This window comes from Micropterus dolomieu, linkage group LG21, assembly GCF_021292245.1.
Source record: "Micropterus dolomieu isolate WLL.071019.BEF.003 ecotype Adirondacks linkage group LG21, ASM2129224v1, whole genome shotgun sequence".
NCBI lineage: Eukaryota > Metazoa > Chordata > Actinopteri > Centrarchiformes > Centrarchidae > Micropterus > Micropterus dolomieu.
The window spans coordinates 15,069,836-15,090,018 of record NC_060170.1 but is presented as its reverse complement, the minus strand read 5'-3'; the positions used below and the strand labels follow the sequence as shown (position 1 = coordinate 15,090,018).

Below are 20,183 nucleotides of genomic sequence, written 5' to 3'. Positions count from 1 at the left end.
AGAATGTGCAACCGTCACTTGAAAATGATGGATTTGTAGCAACACATCACAGCAGTCACAGCACATACCTTCATTTGACTCTTACCTTCAACAGAACCATTTACATTTGCACATGCCATTGTTCTACCTAGCATGTCCCCACCTCGGAGGTGGCCTCTGTCAAACAGAGTGGTATCTATGCAAACTGCCCCCACCTTCCAGCCTCGCTGCTTTCTGAGGTGTCACGTATCCACCACTTGCTCTTGTTACTAGAGGCAGTAGGGAGGAGGAATGATTTAGCTAGAAATAGCAGTGTCACATGAGTGTGTGCAGTGACCAGTCAGCCAGCTGCTCATCCTTACATGGAGCCCAGCTGCATCCGTACAATCAAATGCAAACAGGCGGTAACATTATCAACACAACAGCGTGGACCAGCGCAGACCAGTCGATCATTCATCTCAGAGACTTGTCACCCTCTTCACCACACTCAGCCTTAAAACTAAGCCAGAGGAGTTAAAATGGACACGTGAGCTAACACCTGTTCAAACATCAAGATTTCTACAAACTCAGAAGAACTTTCACGTGGACAAAAGAAACCCCTGAGCCCTTTTTCCCATGAGAGGAAATGGAAAAACACATGCCTTGTTTATAAGGTTATGGCTGTACAATTAACTAAGACAATATTTACACATAACTTCAGGCCTATGTTCACACTGAAATCACAGAATTATCTTCATCAAACTCCATTAAAGTGCACATGTGTCCTTAAAGATTTCTTTTACAATTTAAACATTTTAGAGAAAATAAAATATTGATAAACAATAACTTGCACCTTATACTGTGTTCACACAGAAAGCGAAGCGAAATTCATTTAGTCGCATGGATTGACAATATTATAATAATATTATATAAAAATTGTGTGCGTATCGCGGGGCTTTGCAGAGCGTTGAGTGGGAGGGACCAGAGGCGCTGGAGCTTCTGGAGGAATAAACACCCAGATTCGATCCAGAGTCCAGATCCAGATATTCCTATGGAAATATGGACCACACACATAAATGGTTCCCTTGCCTTCGTGGTTGCAAACTCAGCAATAAAATCCTTGGATGCAACATCCCTTTCAATTAATTGAAGGGTGACCCACATGTCTGTCCTGCAACATGGAAGCGCACATAGATTTGAATTTTTATTTTTTTACTTTGAAAAGCATCCCTCGCTTGATGCCACTATTCCTGGGATAGTCAACAGGACCCTGAGCACAATCTCACAGTTGGGGAAGGTTCCTTAAAACCTTTTGAGGTTAAAAAATATACATATATTTTTAAAAAACTGCAGGATTGCAGGCCAGGCTCAAGACCCTGTGCAGTTACACACATTGCACAGCCCTGAAACGGTTCTGGAGACCGGGCAAAAGAAAAGGAGATTGCTTGGAGAAAAGTAAGCGAGAAAGATGAAGTACCTGCCAAGTTCCAGAAATATTTGTCTAACCCTAACCCTTGATTTCATCTATTGGTTTTATTTTATGAAACAAGTTAGCATAGCCCTGATCGATCCGAATGCCATCCAGAAAACAAGCATTTTAAAAGCTGTTTGCTTGTCATCTTGCGGACAGACAGCTTTGTGTGGAAACAATTATTTTCACCAAACTTCCCACTAGAAAATATAGCACCAAAAAGGGGAGAGAAGCAATCCATACTGCAATATTTAGTAGTTAAAAAATAATGAGTAAGAAAAAAAAACCAAAAAAAAAAAAAAAACACTAGCTCTTTGGAAATAAGGGAGGCTATTTGTTGTAATAGAGGCATGTAATTGTATCCACAAGGCAAATAAAAACAAAATGTGTCATTTAGATGACCTGACAGATCATCCCAAATGTCAAGAATAACTTCCCATGCTTCACTCCCACGCTTTCCTCTAGTACTGTGCCATCAAAAGTTTTCCAAAACCTCAAACCCATCCCATGCCTTAGTGGCAGAATGATGACTCTTTAAAGTCAAGCAAGCCCTAGGTGCTCCTGAACAAATGTACTAATAGGGAAATAATGTCCATTCCACTTTCCATAAATAAAACCACAATGCCTCACAGATCAGCAGTAAGCTTGTCATTAGCATAGTTAACACCAGGCCAGCACCCAAACAAGAGACGCTCTGTGTGACAACGCTTTGATACAGACCCTGCCGCTTACAGAAGGCCACCAGAAACACTACAAAACGGCTCTCATGGGCCGAGTGGAGAGGACAAACGCAGCCAAAAACGCACAAAAGGTCAGAGAAAACGATGCAACTAGTATAAGCAGACACGCTAACTAGGGTAATGAATAGCTAGTTGTTTTCATGTAAGTTGTCATGAGTTTCGTTTCTGTGGGAAGAATCTAGGGGTTTTTTGTCTTTAAGGAGGCCATAACTTAAAGAACTGAGGTTTTCTTGTATGCGTCATACTCCCCGAATAAGTGAGTGTCTTTTGCTTCAAAGCAACCAAGACAGGAAAACTACCAGGAAGCCTATGGCCACCAGCGTACTTAAACAAGTCAGTAAATGCTAACTGTAAATGGTGATATTAAGAAGACAAAAGAAACCTTCAAAAATACCACAAGCATTCTGTGAAGATGTGTCGTAAAAGAATTTGGGCATTATGAGCAATTAAGGCTCACTTTTGGGTCAAAGAAGAATGCAGGCCTACGTGACAGTGGTAACAGGAGGACAGAGTAACTGAAAATTTTTATCGGTTGTAAGCTTGCCATTAGACAGGAGTTCCCTGAAATCAGCCGCATACATATACGTGTGTGCAAACCACAAATATTTAAGTGTATAAATGCAGCCTCAAACATTTTTGGTTCCAGAAAAGTTGGTTAAATACTGAGACAAAGCTGAACCAGTGGTTGAATAGTGGTCTAATTAAGAGCTGAAACGACTTTGGTTATTTTCTCAAGCTTTAATGGTGCCCTGACCCCCGAAGCAGTGCTGAAATTAAATCATCAAGAGACTCACAGAACTGTGATGTCTGAAAAACAACTGATGTTTGTACCATGTGTCTTTGCAGCCTTTCTCAGCTTAGCAGCTTGCTTATTGTGTGCACTTCTCAGTTTCCTTTAACAACAACAACAACAACAACAACAACCCCCCTCCTCACATGCTGACCTTTCCTACTCTCTTCTGTCCAGTGTGCTCGTTTTGACCTTTCTTAATAAAAGATGAAGACACGTTATCAGCTCCACATGATCAGTGACATGATTAACCAGGTATTCAGCAATATCATGGATTAAGCTATGCTGCTACAACACGCACGCAGCACGCACGCACGCACGCACGCACGCACGCACACAGCAACAAGATTCCTACTCTTTCTATGCAATCATGTGATGTTGCCATGGCGGAGGAGGACTCAGACATAACAGTGTGATTGTGCTCTGAGGGCGAGGTGGGCCGATCAGAGAGACAGACTGTTCTCTGACTGTGACACTGCCAGCCCTGGTGCCAGCAGCCCTTCCGCCCACAGAGCCACAGACACACCCACTAGCAGAAGGGCCAGCCAGCACGGGGCCCAACCGTCATGGAAACCAAAACACACTCCAGTGCATTTTCCATACATTTCTTTTGCTTTACTCCCTCTGATGTCGATCCGCAAGATCGAGGCCATTGTCTTATTTTGTTAGAAAATGTGAATTCACTTTTAAAAATCTAAATATTTTTTTTTATCTGGCAGCCGACTGTATTAACTTAAAACATAAATCCATCCATAAAAATGCATCCATCAGCTGTGCCAGCAGCTTTTATGTTACACTGTATGGCAGCAATTATTTTCATTACTCCAGTCTAAATGTTAATCAATAAGCTAATTGTTTCATCTAAACAGGACACGTCCATGCAAGCAGCTCTGTGAGACTGTACTTATGCACAGTGGCGCATAGTGAGCTGATACATGTTAGTTTAGCATGTTAGCAGTAGGAATGGGCCATGTGGCCAAAATCGTCTATCATGGGAGATGTAATTTTATATCACGCCAACAGTATCACAATACATTAACCGTTCTGTAAATTCAACTAAGAAATGGTTTAAAATAACCATATCACATTTGTCTGTCACTTCTTATGCTGTGGTTGCCAAACCAGCTTAAAGTTGCTTTATTCCCACCAACCACTGCCATCACGTCACGTTAGAACATGGTAAGCAATCCTGCTGGCCAAATCACCCAAGTTAGCCAAGTTACCCTGCAAGGCAGCAGCATTCGCGTGATCACACAAGAATTGTGAAATCACTTGAAAATCGTTTCTACTGTTGCACGGTATTATATAGTGTCACGTCGCTCCAACCATAGTTAGCATGCTAACATTTGCTGATAAGCAATAAACAAAAAAAAAAAATACACCCGAGGATGATGGGAATGTCACATACTGGGGACAAATTAAAGGTCTGACTTGATGATGGCACTGCAGGGAAAGTTAAGGGATCAATAATTTTTTACAATCCATCTTAAGGCAAATACCTGTACCAAATGTCATGGCAATCCATCTGACAGTTGTCGAGACATTTCACTCAAAACCACAAAATGTCAAATCTTGTGATGGTGTTAGAGAGAAAAAAAAAGCAGCACACACTGATAACTGATCACTCTAATGCATTTATTTCAACTAATGAAGATTAATGTTTTGGTACTCTGCCTAATTAAAGATGAAATACAGCAGTCACCTGACATTTATAACAAATGGGTATAGTTGTTAAAATAAGATCTAGTATTGGTTGAGATATATCTACAAAAATATATATAACAAATAAAAAAAAACAAAGACCAGCCAGCACTAGTAAATATTAATCTTAATAATTAGATTTTTCCCCTAATGATTAACTGATTATCGAATCACTACCCTGATAATGAAAATATGGCTTTGGACGACATCTCCAATCATGTAGACCAGTGGTCAGCATTAGGCGGCCCGCGACCCAAAGCTGGCCTGTTGCCAGACTACTTTGATAGCAGCAAAATGAACAACAAAAAAACAAAGTGGCTAGGGGCTGAAACGATGATCTCAGTCATGACAGCAAAAGTTACATAATCACTTCCTCTTAAGTGACTGTGCCTACAAAATAAAAGCAGGAGAACATCTTTCTAGGAGTACTTCAACTTTGTCGTGTTTAATTGAGAGCTTTTACTTTGAAAAGTTCTGAAGGAAATTCAAAAGACTTGCTTGACACACTTTTGAAAAAGCCGTCAGAAAATGTGAGATCGGATTCCTCTGAATGAGAATCGCAGGAATTTCCACTGCCTGGATATACTGGGGAAATGAAAATAAGCATCCATAGGATGATGTGGACCTTCATAATCAATTTGTTGAAAAGGGAGAAAAACACTAGCAACAAGAAGGGATTGAACATACAACCCTTCGAACGGGAGTCCTTTCCACTACTGAAGTTAAATTTAAGACTTTAAGACCTTTTTAATACCACCTAGGATGAAATTTAATACCAACTTCACTACTGTATAATGGAAAATCTGTATTAATTTTAAGCCCGAGAAAATTCAAAGTTACATACAAAGTTTTGAATGAATTTAATAAAATATTTTATTATAATACATTCATATTTAAACACACTAGCTTTTTGGGGTGTGTTTGTGATCAGATAAAATGAATCAAGGATATCACTTTGTGTTGAAAAGTGGTGGGGACAAAAGGGTTCAGATTAGGGGTGTGACGATACACTTAGCTCACATGCATGATTCCCAATATTGGGTTCAGGAGAACAAGACAATGCGACATTTTAACACTATTTGATGAAATAATCAATGCTGAAATAATTTTGAGCACTAAACACTTAATTTCCTGCATTCTGGAGAGATTTTCTGCACCAATTTATGGTAGAATTGTCTTTATTTATATAAAGTGACAATTCAAGGAATATAATAGAAAGAATATAATGCAGTACTCAGCAGCTTGTTTTTTTAAGCTACACAAACTTTTTTTGGACAATGCACATTTGTTTCTTCTATCTTTAAATTGCATTGCATGTTTTCTTATTATGCAAATAAATACTTTGAGAAAGATTTATTTGTTTTTTTTTTTAACATTTCTTGTTGCAAGCCATTTTCAGAACATATTTAACAAATGCTTTAAACGAAGTGATGGAGACATGTCCCCAGTATCCACAGTGTAAATGACAACTATGAAATGAATACAATATTTGTGCACTAAGAACTCTTAAGGGGTAAAATAAAAAATACCAAAAAATTGTGTGGTATGAGTTATTGCAATTAGTTGCACCTTGGCCTAGATAAGGTAATGTAATATAATATGCCAATTGCTTCAGTGGTAATTAATTCTATTCTGTGTTTGCATCTAAAGGCTGCTTGAAATACAAGAAGTTAATGTGCGTCAATGTTAGTTGGATGTTTCCATTCACATAACTTTACAACAGTGGCGCAACGCCGACACACAGACACCGTCCTCGCCTTATACAAACCCGTCTCTCCATTGCTGTTGTAACAGTTCTGACCAGTAACCTGCAGCGGGTCTTCCAGCTCCGCTGTTCCGTTACCGCTTGCCAAAGTGTGACTGGCTTGCAATCCGATCCGCTTGTTGCGCTAACCTCAGTGGCACTGCCCTCAGCCTCAACTTGTCCATATTACTGGCTTTCTGAACTTCAGACACGTGCCCATTCTCAGGCGACGAGCTAGCCTTAGATTGTTAGTAGTACGTCCGAGAAGTTTTGTTTTCTTTCCTGACAACTGACTGATGCGCTCCAGAGCTGGACGGTCAGATCTCTTGCACCGCGAACATTCCACAGTCCAGAGCGTAAAGCTGACATAAACAGGAACGTTACCTGTACTGCCATATAACAGAGTCACACCAAACGGAGTATATTATGAAGTCTCACACACACAAAGTATTTATTTATGATGTTACGGCATTAATTTAATCCTATGAAAGAAAGGACAAGAAAAAATTTAAGACCATGGTAAATGAAATGTAATACTTATAATGGCCTTATTGTTGGAATATGAAATTTAAGACTTTTTTTTAAATACTTTTAAGACCCCGCGGGTACCCTGGACAGAGCTAAACAGGGACACAGTAGGCTAAATGACGGATTATAAGTGATAAATTGACTATGTTCTGGCCTGCCATCTATTGACCTGAAAAACATTAGACCCGATGCCAGCCTTATTTGCCGACTCCTTATGTAGACCAATCTTGTCCTACTGTTTGTCTAATAAAGACAAAAGTAGCATAGAAAGTCTTTTGAGGAAAAAAAAGGTACACACAGAGGGAGGCTGTGAAGTAATGTGGTTTGACCTGCCCACTCATGGAAGACATTATTGTCATGGAGTGAGATGCCTAAGGTGAATTTAACATTGACCTGGAAAAAAAGGTTGAGTCATAGATGATAGAAAGTTCTTAGAAACTGTAAACTGCCAGTGCACTTGTGCTGAGAAAACACCTCTGTGAAAACTGGTCTGACTCTGCTCTCTCAGAATTTTGTTGCATGTGAAAACATTACACAATGTATGCATACTTCTTCGGTGCATGTGAACAGCTCCTCCTTCACCTCCTCCACTGACAGCCAGCTTCATCACAGAACTTTAAAAACACAAAGTTAAGCTGCCTGATTTAAGTGCTGTTTAAATGTGCATTGCTATGTGTCTGTTATGAAGCATTTGGATTTACAGGTTAGCATAAAAGAGAGACTCTATGGACATTGTGGTCTAAGCTGTGGCTGCACCCAGGCAATTTAGTGTGAATCACTGCCTTGACTGTTTTTTTTCCCCCCCCAAAAGGATTACACTGACAAAAGGGCAGGTCAAAGTACAGTCAAAATCTAAACTGATTCTGTCCCTAAGGTTTCTGTGAACCCATCTTAATTCCACAAGAAGGTGACTTAAAAATTTAATGAAGGCACAGTCAAAAGGAGGGCAACAATAGTAATATCTGTTTTGCCAAAGCTGTCTGATGAGACAGCGTCACCTCGGCCAGACTTGCTGAAGTTCAACACAGAAGTTTAACTGAAATGTCTCTGAGAAAGCCGGTTCCCTTAGCAAATCAGACGGCTTCAAATGCACAACAGGAGATTAAACTGTGTGGGTACAAGAACTTTCAAATTTATATAAATCCCTGCATGCTTAGAGGCCATTTCCAGGCAATTACAGGCTGGTTACTTTTCAAGAGTTCTACAAATAGTGTATCAAGGTATAAACATTACTGTGCTACTTCATAGATATTATTAATAGATGGCTATACTTTTAAAAAATGTAGTGATGGGAAAAACTGGTGAAAAGATCCTTATCATAGAAGGTGGTCAACAAACCCCCTAGGCAGTGCACTCAGGTGTTCACATAAAGGTGTGTATAAACAGGGAAGTTATTAATCTGCATATCTCATAATACGCTTTTATATCTGTCCTGTTACATTTATGGCTCAACAAGATACAGCAAACACCGTTTGGTTCTTCCATTTATAAGCCCCTGCAGTGTAAAAGCACTGATGTTACACTTTCTTAAAAGCAAAGCATTTTTGAGAGAAAACAACTAAAAGAAAACATGTGAGGAAGTGAGAGACTGCAGCATCCTTCTTTCTCACTCTCTTATTATTATATTCAGATTAATCATCAACTCACAAACCCCATTCTGGCCGCTTGAATGCTATGTACTTCCACTGCCGGTGTGGGCCATAGGATAAGATATCTTTAGTGGGGGCTATGTTTAATGCAAATAATAACTTAAGATTGAATTTGACATATTCTAGTTTAAATGATAGGAACACATGACAATACCATCCATAACAATGGCCATTAAATAAATATTAAATGTAAATAATCTCTTTTTTTGTTGTTTTCAGAGTGTTGAGTGTTTCAGAAGGGCAATTTTTTTAGAGTATGCATTACAGTAGTGAAAGGTTACCAAGTACATTTAATCAATTACTGTATCAATTTGAGGTACTTGTACTTGAGTATTGACATTTTATCCTTCTTTATACCTCTACTCCACCATATGTTAGAGGGAAATACTGTACAAAATGCATTTGACAGCTTTAGTTACTTTACAAATTATATTATTATTAGCAGTAAGCAATTAAAAATAGCTCCACCCGCTATAACTATAGACTGGAGTGGACGTCACCCATGCCTCAAGTCTGGCATTTTGGCCATCACTGCCTTGTTTTGTTTTTTTTGGAACCAGAACTGACTTGGACAAGAGAGTGGAGCTGGGGAGGGATACGCATAGAGTGGCTAAGTCCCTCGCTTCTGCTTCCGCCCCACAGGACCTTATTTTGGGAAAAATATCTATGGTAGTCAAAGGCAAGAGATTATTTTTTAAATTCTGTTTGAATTGTTGCACTTAATTACACATATGATATTTGTCAATTTAAAAGATCATTTTGTCCATGAAGAAAGTTGCAGGTTGTCATAAAATATTAAAGTAACATTTAGTTTTGTGTGAAAACTGTTCAATGAGCTACATCTCTCATCTCGCACAATATACGTCACCAACATGTTAACGCGGTAATCCTAGCTAACGTTCATTGCTTGGTTGCTACTAGCTAGGTAACTTAGCTATACCTAAAGCATGCGTTATAGTCCTCTAAATGGGACCATAATTTACAAAATGATCATCATGCTGTACTGAATAAGTCTTGAAACTAGCAAGCGAGACCATAAACTCATCAGGAAAGTGTTTACTGGAGGTAATAAATCAAGTGAAAAGTAGGGTCATTTTGCTTGTATATAATCTAACTTCTTTTGCAACCCCTAGAGTGACCTCCTGCTGGCTACTAGCAAGAATGCAAGTTTAAAGGCACTTCCGCATTGGCTTCACTGTTCAAACCCGCAGGTTTCCCGCTTGGCTACAAACAGTAAAATGCTGCATCAGTAAAATTACAGAGACATTTCCCCAGTACCAGGACAATAATCTATTATTTAGATAGTGTAAATGTAATAGCTAGATAGCCTACTCCAAATATTTTACAAATACTTATCTAAGAGCAGTAATACATGCTTGTCTGCCCTTCCTTCCTCCTTTCTCTTCTCCCAGCGCTCTCCAACAAGGAAAAGCTACACCAATGGTTATCCGTGTTTGTCCTCCGCCTCTGGCATACTCCTAGTTGCCTACTCCATTGCTATGGTGCGACATTTTTAAAGCATATTAACACAAACTACACAATCATCACAAATAAACACAATGAACAATACTCATTAACAAACTCTCTCCAAAGGACCTTTTTTCTCACAGCCATAGCGGTTCGTGAATTTCGCCACCAGTCTCTACCAATCAATGCCGTTTGACCTAAAACACATCCCTGCCGGTGCGCCAGCGTGGGAATGTCGCCACAGACACCAGATTTAAAAACTCTGGTACACTGCCCATCCAGAGAGATTTATTTGGCGGTGATAGTTTAATCGGCATTGTGTGAACTCTTTTAGCAGGGGCTTGAATGTAACAGCCGTTCATTTATATGGGAAAGTGCTGCACTCCAGTTTTAAGTAACATTTTCACTACTGTTGTAATAACAGCGCAATATTTCTAGAGATCTTTATACTTATTTTTCAGAGTGCTCCTGTAATTCCTGTTATACTGAAAGTGAGTTGTGTTTCCAGTGATTATTCTTGCTGTCAAATAGATTATAGTGACAAAGGAAGAGACCCGCCCTGAACAAGCCGGGGCTTCAGCAACAGGGACATGTTGTATGGCTTGCCATTACAGATACACATCTGTAGATGAACATATCAGGTTTACTTGCCTGTGCCATCTGACTGGCTACAACTACACCACTTAGTTAAAAATCAAAGTCTACACACTTGCACATTGACAATACAATCTTTAAGCAAAGTGAGGCACTTCTGATATCTTTGGATTAGGCCAGTCCCAACTTCTTATTGTTATTGGGCAATGGAGCGGTAGTGGCAATGGTGCGCATGCCCAGTTGTCGACCCTTCAAACAGTGTCCGTTCGTTCAAGAAAAGCTAAACAGAGTGTAATGAACTCGCGTGATTAACAGCAAAGTGATTAGACGGTCGTTTACAGCGGCGCTGTGGGCCAAGTGCTCGCCTTTGCTTGGCTTGTCCACCTTCCCACACTGGTTCAGACCGGTGGACAGGCCATCAGTCTCTGAACTGCTGCTATTGAGATACTCCGTCGATGTGGAGTCACACGTGTGGCGGCTCCATTCACTGTTTTAGTAGTGCGCGACCAGTGGCAAACCTGACGAGCACGCAAAAAAAAAAATGTAGTCACATGTGGAGAAATGCGACATTCACAGGTATCCCTGTCAACGCTACACGAATACAAATCAAAATACTGCGTGGCTGTGAGCTGCAGCAGCTGATTTAAATGCAGACATTTCGGTTTTTACGCTGTGGTTCACGCTTACCAGGCCCCGTTCCTCCTCAAAAGCCAGTCCGCACAGACTCACCACAAAGAAATGCGCAAGGAAAGTGGCTAAACAAGACAGAAACCCAGTCGAAGGGGTAAAAACACACAAGGGCAGCGGTGTTTTTTTGGTGCTGTTGTCAGACAAGATGTAACGTTACATACCAACGAAACAGGACAACACTAGGGGGGAATGTGCCGTTCTTCTCCGCGTCCACGCCTCTGTGTCTCTGCCTGTACTCTCCCAGAACCGTCCTCCGTGGGCTTCGTCGAAAATGTCACGGATTCCAGCAGTGGCTGTCGTCCCCTCGGAATGGTTGCCCCCGACTCATGCGACCATGATGACCTGAATGTCGCCTGCTGCTCTCGTCATCCGAGCGTTTAGCGACTGAGCGGTCGTCTCTACAGTGCTCAGGATGACAGCTAGCCTATGTGATGAAAGGGGGGAGGGGGTGGATAGCGTGAGACAGGAAAGGAGAGAGGGGAGAGATGTGTGTTGATATTGCTTAATGAACAAATTGGCTACAAGTCTTAAGGCTGTGTTTGACCGGGGCGCATTTAGCTTAAATCTGATTGGATTATTCTAGACTATCCGAGTGGTCACTTTATCTAACGTTTTCTTTAAAAAGCAGGAATGTGTGGGTATTCCCAGTGTCCAAACCCGAACTTTGCTTTACATGGCGCACGTAGATTCATGTGATTTTCCTTCTCTCAGACAGCCCCTCGGAGCCTAGAAATAAAAGAAAGACCACTTCATGTATTTTTTACCCTGAGCAAAGATGGCACAACCCTTCCACACAGTACAGGAACTGAATGTACCTTCACATCTAATTAAGAACAAACACATTGTCCTGTGCGCTGCCCTGCCCACAGTGTGCTTTCATTGTGGATTATTGTTATGGTTAAGACCGAAAGGACCCGTGCTGAGCAGAGGAATCTGTGTTTTTGGTGTGTGTTTGTAAAGGGGGGGATCGGTTATATGACCAGAATTAGTTTTTATACGCCTCAAAAGTAAAATTGTGGGTCGCGTGTGGACGGTGTGATCGCTGGGTCGATGGTAACGGTTAATGCGTTAAAATGTTGGCTATTTATTATGACTGTGGCCACGTGCGCAAGGCACCAATGTGTTACGTAACCAACCCGGAGAGTCAACAACAGTGGGTGGGAGAGAGAGAAAGGAGGGGTCGTTTGGGCTGGTAATTACCTGCTTCAACTGTATGATATAAATTTACAGTACAGATATTTGTTAGTTTCATTCAGATGTATAGAATAATTAACCTCAAATGTTTCCAGTTGTCACCCTAAAATCCCTCCTAAGTGGCCCCACAGTTTGAATGCTATGGTAGACACACTGGTATGTGTGATCTGAGAAATAATTTCCCTTTTGAGTTGTATAAATGCTATGTCTTGTTGAGACATGACTGTTCCCTTCAGCCAGTAGTAGGGTGGAACAGCTGCTCTTAGGCCTACCTTATTATTCCACATTAACAGCCATACAATTGTTCTCAACCCACACAAGGTCATGACAACATATTACCAGACAACAGTAAACAGTATTTTAGCCTGTTGGCCAACTCTCTCTGCATAGACTCCTAACAACAAATGTGTGTGAAATCTTTTAAGGGTCTGTGAGCAGATTTACTTATTTAATGCTCACCACATAGAGAATAAAATAGCAATTTATATATTTAAATGTCACAGGGTTTTTCAACATTTACATATAATTTCAAAGCCCCCGGGTTTCCTGGATAACATCCACCATGTCCCCTGAAGAACTGTCCAACACTCACAATGACCGTTGTGAGTAGTCCATAAATCCCAGTAGTCCAGGGATGGTTGCCATACTTCATGGGATTTATTAATCAAGCCCTGAAAGTGTATTAAAGCTTGTCCAGCTTCAGATGAACCATCAGCTTGTCTACCCAGCAGCTATGCATAGGAGGAGGGCAGTGGTGGAAAATAACTAAGTACACATTTACTAAAGTACTGTATTAAGTTTAATTTTGACATACATTTAACTCCACTACATTTATTTGACTCTTATAGTTACTTTTTACATAAAAAACATGATATGCTTAATGCAAAATTGAAAGCCTAGTCCCAAGTAGACGTCTGTCTCTTTTACTGGCCAGGTGTGGCTACATGTTTTGACAAATAAACGCATTTTTCAATTAGACACCTGATCTGGTTTTTATAGAAGTTCTATGGATGTATAAAACCTCTTAAAGCCCACCAGGTCACCTGCTTGAGCTAGTACTAAGCTGCTTAGATTGTGCATACAACTATAAATGTTTAAACTTTTGTCAGTATGGACATGATACACATTAGGTAGGTCGGTTAGATTCTCCACAGTTCAATCATTTGGTTCGCCAAAGTATAATTCATGCCTGCCTCATATTGACGCCTGTCCCAAATGTAGGCAGGGTGAGTTCAGATATTTAACCAAATAAAAGCCCAGGCTATTAACAGAAGTTTTACGGTATATGATTTAATGAAACACCATACTCATGATAGCTACTAGTATATTATTATATGCATTTGTTAGTGATAAAAACAGAATAATATAATGTGAAAGACACTGTGAAAGGAGACATTCTGCATGATGCGTACTTTTACTTTTGATACTTTAATTACATTTTGCTGATAATACTTCTGTTACACTTTGAATTCAGGACTTTGACTTGCAATGGAGTATTTTCAGACAATTGTATTTCTACTTTTACTTAAGTAAAGGATCTGGAGAGCTATTTCCAATTGTATATAATGAGAAGTCTTGCTAAAAACTACGAGGAGGCTGCAGCAGCAGCCTGGTCTTAAGAGAGGGATTCAAATACCGCATGCTACATCAAAAACTGCCCAACGTTGTCACATCTTTTTCAAATATGATCCAATTTTATGAGAAGAGCTATTTCACTGCTTGTGCTTCACTCAAGTGTAGCGACCCTGTTTAGAAGCTGGTAAATGTAATGTAATGTAATAAAGTCTTTTTCTTTCACAGTAGCGCTTGTCCACCGAACACTTAATCTTGTGCCTCTGATGTGCTGTCTGCTCTTTAACAGTCACACAACAAATATCACAGCTTCATCACAGTTACAGGAAATTGATCCTCTTTGTTCTTGCTTTCCTGGATTCTTTCATACCATGTTGAGCTCCAGTTGGCAACTGCACTATTTGCTGAACTTTATTTAATAAACTTTTTAACACCCATATGCTGGAATCAAATTACATAACCCACAGCCAGATTGCTTAGTCCTTACTTGAACAGTTACTATAGTGTTAGTTTCTGTATATATCTTGCTCACAATGATGACAGTAAAGATAGTTGGTTCATGTTAGTTAGGCTGCAATGGGTAGTACAACAAAATGAAAACAAATTGACATTGTCATTTGGAGTCGCCTTTCCGGCCACCTGATGAATGTAAGTCCAATAGTCACTATTATAATAATAATGCATTACATTTATATAGCGCTTTATCATTGAAACTCAAAGCGCTTCACAGTAAAGTGGGGGGCCTCACCTCAACCACTACCAATGTGTAGCACCCACCTGGGTGATGCAGCCATTTAGCGCCAGAACGCTCTCCACACATCAGCTTGAGGCAGAGAGGGAGGGAAACATTGAGCCAATAACTATGGGGGATGATTAGATGGCCAGATGGAGAAAGCCAGGTTGGGAATTTTGGCATGACACCGGGGAACCCCCTACTCTTTGCGACAGGTGCCATGGGATCTTTAATGACCACAGTGAGTCAGGACCTCGGTTTACCGTCTCATCCGAAGGACGGATTGTTAATAACTTATGGAGCCCTTTTCATGTGTGGAAAATTCATAGGCACGTGCTTTTCAGACATTTCACTTTGTAAATTAACATACAGGCACACTGTTTATGTATATGTGGATTATTACCTGTAAATAGCATTTCTGCGAGGTTCATGTGAGGTTTCCAGACATTTCACATGTAAAATTTTACATTTGATGTATAAAATGTTATTTCACATGTGAAATGTTCCAAAACCACATACTCCTGTAGGTGAATTCACTTTGAAGGTTTAAACTGAAAACCTGAATTTCATGTGTGATTTTTCTGTGTGCATATGTGCTGCATAACCTCTTGTCTGGCCCAAGTTACATTTGGATCAATATAATGATAAAATGTTCATATTGTAACAATATTAACCAAAACCTCACGCCACAGTATACAGAAAGAAACTGTTCTTATGATTATCTTACAATTATATTATTCTTACCATACACCAAAATACCAAACAAACTATTCCTTGTATTGTAAACCTACTTGTCAATAAAACTTCTAAATCTAATATCCACATTTTTGATGTTTATGTTTAGACAACTCACACTTGTTATAGAATAGGGAAAATATTCTGACTTGATTGACTTGAAGCATGAGACAGGATATAAGTCCCAAGCAAAGGGCTTTGTGCTCACACCCAAGCATCCAGCAAGCACCTTTCTCTTAGTTGCATATGAATGTAATTTGTAGGAGACGGGCTTGTGTAAGTGACATGTTTACCCTGCCGCTATTTTCTTGATCGGTCTGGCTAAACCAGCAATCTTATGGCCACAGTCCTTGTTCTTTTTCCATCAATTTGGGCTGTAGAACAATTTGTTTTACATGTTTTCCCGGGAGCTACAGGATACAGGTAATGGCCAGCGACTCTTGCTGCCAATATAGACTTACCTTTATACAAGCTAATGTGGCCCAGATACTTGGCATAGGTGTGATTTGTACATTATATTCTGAGTGCACACCTGATGCTCATTTTCTGAAATGTCAAGCATCTTATTTTCAGTTCAGTTAAATGCACCAAATATTTGCTGCCATCTTGTGGCAAAACATGACACAGCTGTGACAATCACTGCTTTTCATTTTTGGTTGTGACTTCATCTACTTTAAATTATATTTCTGTATGGTTAAACTTTGATTTACCCTTAAATCCGTGGCCATGTTATAAGAGCCCAAAACAGGAAGAATTCATAGTTTATGTCACTTACATACTATACAACATACTGCGACTGATGCAGTGTGCATACAAATCCTCAGACATAGAATTGTATCTGTAATAATCATAGAAAAACTTCTTCAAAGCTTGTTACATACGTGTATATATACAGTATATTTTTCCACATCTTTCTAAAGTGTTGAATCTTTCTTTCCGACACAAAATTGTATATTCATGCAGCTTCAACATCACCTGAACAGATGGACACAGCAGGGGTAACCAAACAGTCCTTATCATGTTTTCCTTATCACTTCATTCATTTTAATTATCTTTCACTTTAACTGTGAATAAATGTACTTAAATGTACTTGAGTATTTACTTAGTTACTTTCCAAATATGTGGTAGGCCCTCTTTATGTTTGCAGCTGTGTATTTACTAGGCCTACAGCAGTTTTATCATGAATAAAGAAATAAATAAATCCCTCTGCCTCATAAGCAAAGGTATGATGTAGCCCCATCATTCACTAGATTTATTGTCTGTACGCTACCCTGCCCCCCTTTCTCCATCTCGTGCACGCACACACGCTCTACAACACACACGCACACACAAACATGGCGGCCTCTGTTTCACCGCTACGCTCCTCCTTCAGGATTTGTAACCCGTTAACGTTACACCATAACTGCTGCCGGGCCACACTGCGTATGCACAGAAAATGCGAGAGTCAAAGGAGACATCTACACCAGTCGGCGACGAGGTAAATGGCACCACGTTCAAAACGGTTTTTTCTCTTAATGCACTCTGCCGAGGGATGAGCGGCGCTTCAGCGCCGGTGAAGGCGTGTGTACCGTCACGTGCCAGAGGATGGTGATTGACAGCCGATTTCACCGTTCACGGTAGAGAGGGCATGTTTAGCGGACGTCCCTTTGGGAGGTCATTTACAGGTCTGAATTAATGGACAATGCTGTCAAAAAATGTGTCACAATTAATGTTGCATAACTCCCTGCAGATTCGCCCGTTGCATCTTAACGTTTAAGAACGCGGTAACGTTATTTGTAAAATGTTGGCAGCTGCTGTTGCTAGAGGACGGTTAGCTAACGTTAAGACTGAATGAAGGTGAATCACCGGCCCTAATAATCCCGCTTATTCTGCAGTAATTTGGTTTTCTTAACACAGGTGTCTCATTAATCATTTAAAAAACAAGATCATAAATCATTCAAAATCAAAAGTAGACAGGAAAAGAGTAACGTCAATTCGTTAACGTTACTGTCGTTACTAACTTACCGTTAGTAACGTTAGTCGTTTCCCTTACAAAGCCCACGGCTGTGGGGGGTTTCTTCAGAAAATGGCTAACGTTAGACCGTCTGACCAAATGAATCAAATAGCATTGTTGATATAAATCAAAATTCTTAGCTTTAGTAGCTTGTACACTTTAGCTAAAACAACAAAATAGTGCTTTTATCAGTAGGTGTATTAACGTTACGCCTCTGAGGTGCTGTTGTGAAACTATCTTAGCTAACTTAAATCTGCAAATTAACAAATGTATGTAGACTAACGTTAAAAGTAACGTTACACCTGCGGCAGATGGGAATGTTCGTTTTTCAAGTATTTACCCACAAACCAGTGTAATAGGTAAATTGAAGTTAAAACCTCATGGTGGCGCTTGATGAAACGTTTAGGGATCACAAAAGTTAAGACAATTCATCCAGCTTCAGTAGAACTTGTCCCCTGAGGACTAGCACTACGTGATCTGGACCAAATTTCATGGCAATCGATCTAATAGTTACTGAGATATTCCTCCCCTGGACCAAAGTGGTGGACAACACTGAAACTTCCACCCCTAAAGAGAGGAAGGATTAGGACAGACCCAGTCCCATGATTACAAATGTGTTGTGTTGAGTTGATGTTCCCACACACATTATATAATCAATTGTTTACCTTACAAAAGGGTATTCACACTGATTTGCCAGATGTAATAGCATTCACATAACCAAGTATGATACAGATTAATTTCACAGATGTTGTGGTGGTCACATGTATGTTGTGCTGTACAGTATGATTTCATGTTCTTATCACCTTGAACTCAAACATATTGGGAAACCAATGAATTGATTCAGATTCATCAGTTATGAATTGTTCCTGATGACTAGTCGTCTCTGTTTTTCTTTATTTGGAATAATGTGCTAGATATCTTTTTGGTGTTATTTCTGTTTTGCAACCTGTGATGTTGCGTGTGCTCTATATGTGTATTCATTCATGCCTTTACAATTTACCCCTCCAGGCATGCTGCTGTGGTGATTTCGGGCACAGAGTTGGCTCGTCAGCTCCACAGAGAAATCCAGCGTGATGTGGAAGAGCTGGTAGCTCAGGGCAACATGAGACCCCACCTAGGAGTGGTCTTAGTGGGGGACGACCCAGCCAGTCGTACCTATGTCAGGAACAAGACCCGGGCAGCCAGCATCCTGGGTCAGATATGAGCATTACGTAACACTGTATGCATAATATGTATCATGCAGATCAACAAGCATACTGTAACACACACACACACACACACACACACAAACACATACATATATATATATATATATATACACACATGGATAAACACATTTTCATAAGCAAAATTAGTGTAATGTAGTGTATTATCACACAACTGCAAACTAACATACACATGATAATATGGAGTGTGTGTGATGTGCTCTCAAGGTATTTCCAGTGACACAGTGGTGCGGCCTAGCTCGGTCTCCCAGGAGGAATTGCTGGAGCTGATTGACAAGATGAACCGTGACTGGAGGGTCAGCGGCCTGTTGGTGCAGCTGCCACTTCCCGGTAAACACAGGAGGCGCAGCTGCACATCAGATTTTCTTCACATGACATCAAAGTTAAATAAATTAGTTGCTCTGTGCAGTTACATTTTCACTACAGTGATTGGTAGTTTTTTCTTAACGTGAAAAAAAAACATGCTATATGAAAATTGGAACAAGGTGGCTCGTAGTTAAATAAGTACATTTCCATTATTGTTAAAGCTTTCTTTGTTTCTTACACTTGATTTTTTAAGTTGATTGACAATATTGAAAACATCCACATATTGTATATTTAGAACTGCATGTAGTCCCACTGTATGATATGGTGGTCAACAATTAGCCGTTATGTTCCGCACCTTATTATATGTAATATCATTGAGTATCTGTCCTACTCCCTTCCCTGTTCAGATCACATCAATGAGCGAGCGGTATGTAATGCCATCGCTCCAGAGAAGGATGTGGATGGCTTCCATATTGTGAATATCGGTAAGCTGTGTCTGGACCAGAGATCCATGGTGCCTGCCACACCTGCAGCTGTTTGGGAGATCATCAAACGAGCAGGTAAACCACAAAAACCTCTGTTTTGTAACCTGGTTTTCATAGTGTTTGTCTGTTCTTTTTTTTTACTTTGCCGCAAAAAAATAATCCCATAGCGGACAATGAAGAACTATTAAACTGAATGATGTTGAATATTGAAACCTGTTAATTTAGTCTTTATCATTACTTTATTGTATTATTAATTTTATTTGTATCAATCTTAATATTACTTAATAAAAACACATTTACAGTAAATTGCTTTCCTTTACTGCAATTGTGCTCTGTAACTCACACTGTGTTCATATGCTCTTCACCACACCTCAGTTTGTTTGATCTTCAATTACAACATTTTAATAAGTCAATTCTGGACTCAAAGTGAGGAGCTGCTTTGTCTTTTTATGTCTGGCCCACGAGATGGCGCCTAACAATCATTTTCCCACTTGCACTTAAAATCTGTGGAAATGCGCTGGAAGACTCATTCAACTTCGCTACCAAGTCTGTCAATTAAGAACTTTGGCTAAATGTGCTATGTCAACTGTATGTAAGCAGGGAAATG

The 20,183-nt window shown here is 40.0% G+C and overlaps 2 protein-coding genes across 7 annotated transcripts in view; one reads left to right on the top strand and one right to left on the bottom strand.

The window, feature by feature from the left end:
- The window catches only part of slc20a2 (solute carrier family 20 member 2), a 54,130-nt gene extending 42,341 nt beyond the window's left edge, over nucleotides 1-11,789 (bottom strand). For all 6 annotated transcript variants that reach the window (XM_046033808.1, XM_046033809.1, XM_046033810.1 and 3 more), the window contains exon 1: nucleotides 11,494-11,789. The gene's annotated coding sequence lies outside the window, so the exon portion shown is untranslated. The remainder of the gene's footprint in view (nucleotides 1-11,493) is intronic.
- Nucleotides 11,790-16,851: 5,062 nt separating this feature from the next.
- LOC123959852 (bifunctional methylenetetrahydrofolate dehydrogenase/cyclohydrolase, mitochondrial-like) overlaps nucleotides 16,852-20,183 on the top strand; it is a 4,268-nt gene continuing 936 nt past the window's right edge. Inside the window, exons 1-4 of the mRNA XM_046034164.1 lie at nucleotides 16,852-17,043; nucleotides 18,568-18,752; nucleotides 18,993-19,115; nucleotides 19,499-19,675. Of these exons, the coding sequence (XP_045890120.1) occupies nucleotides 16,901-17,043; nucleotides 18,568-18,752; nucleotides 18,993-19,115; nucleotides 19,499-19,675 (628 nt within the window). The 5' untranslated portion in view covers nucleotides 16,852-16,900. The remainder of the gene's footprint in view (nucleotides 17,044-18,567; nucleotides 18,753-18,992; nucleotides 19,116-19,498; nucleotides 19,676-20,183) is intronic.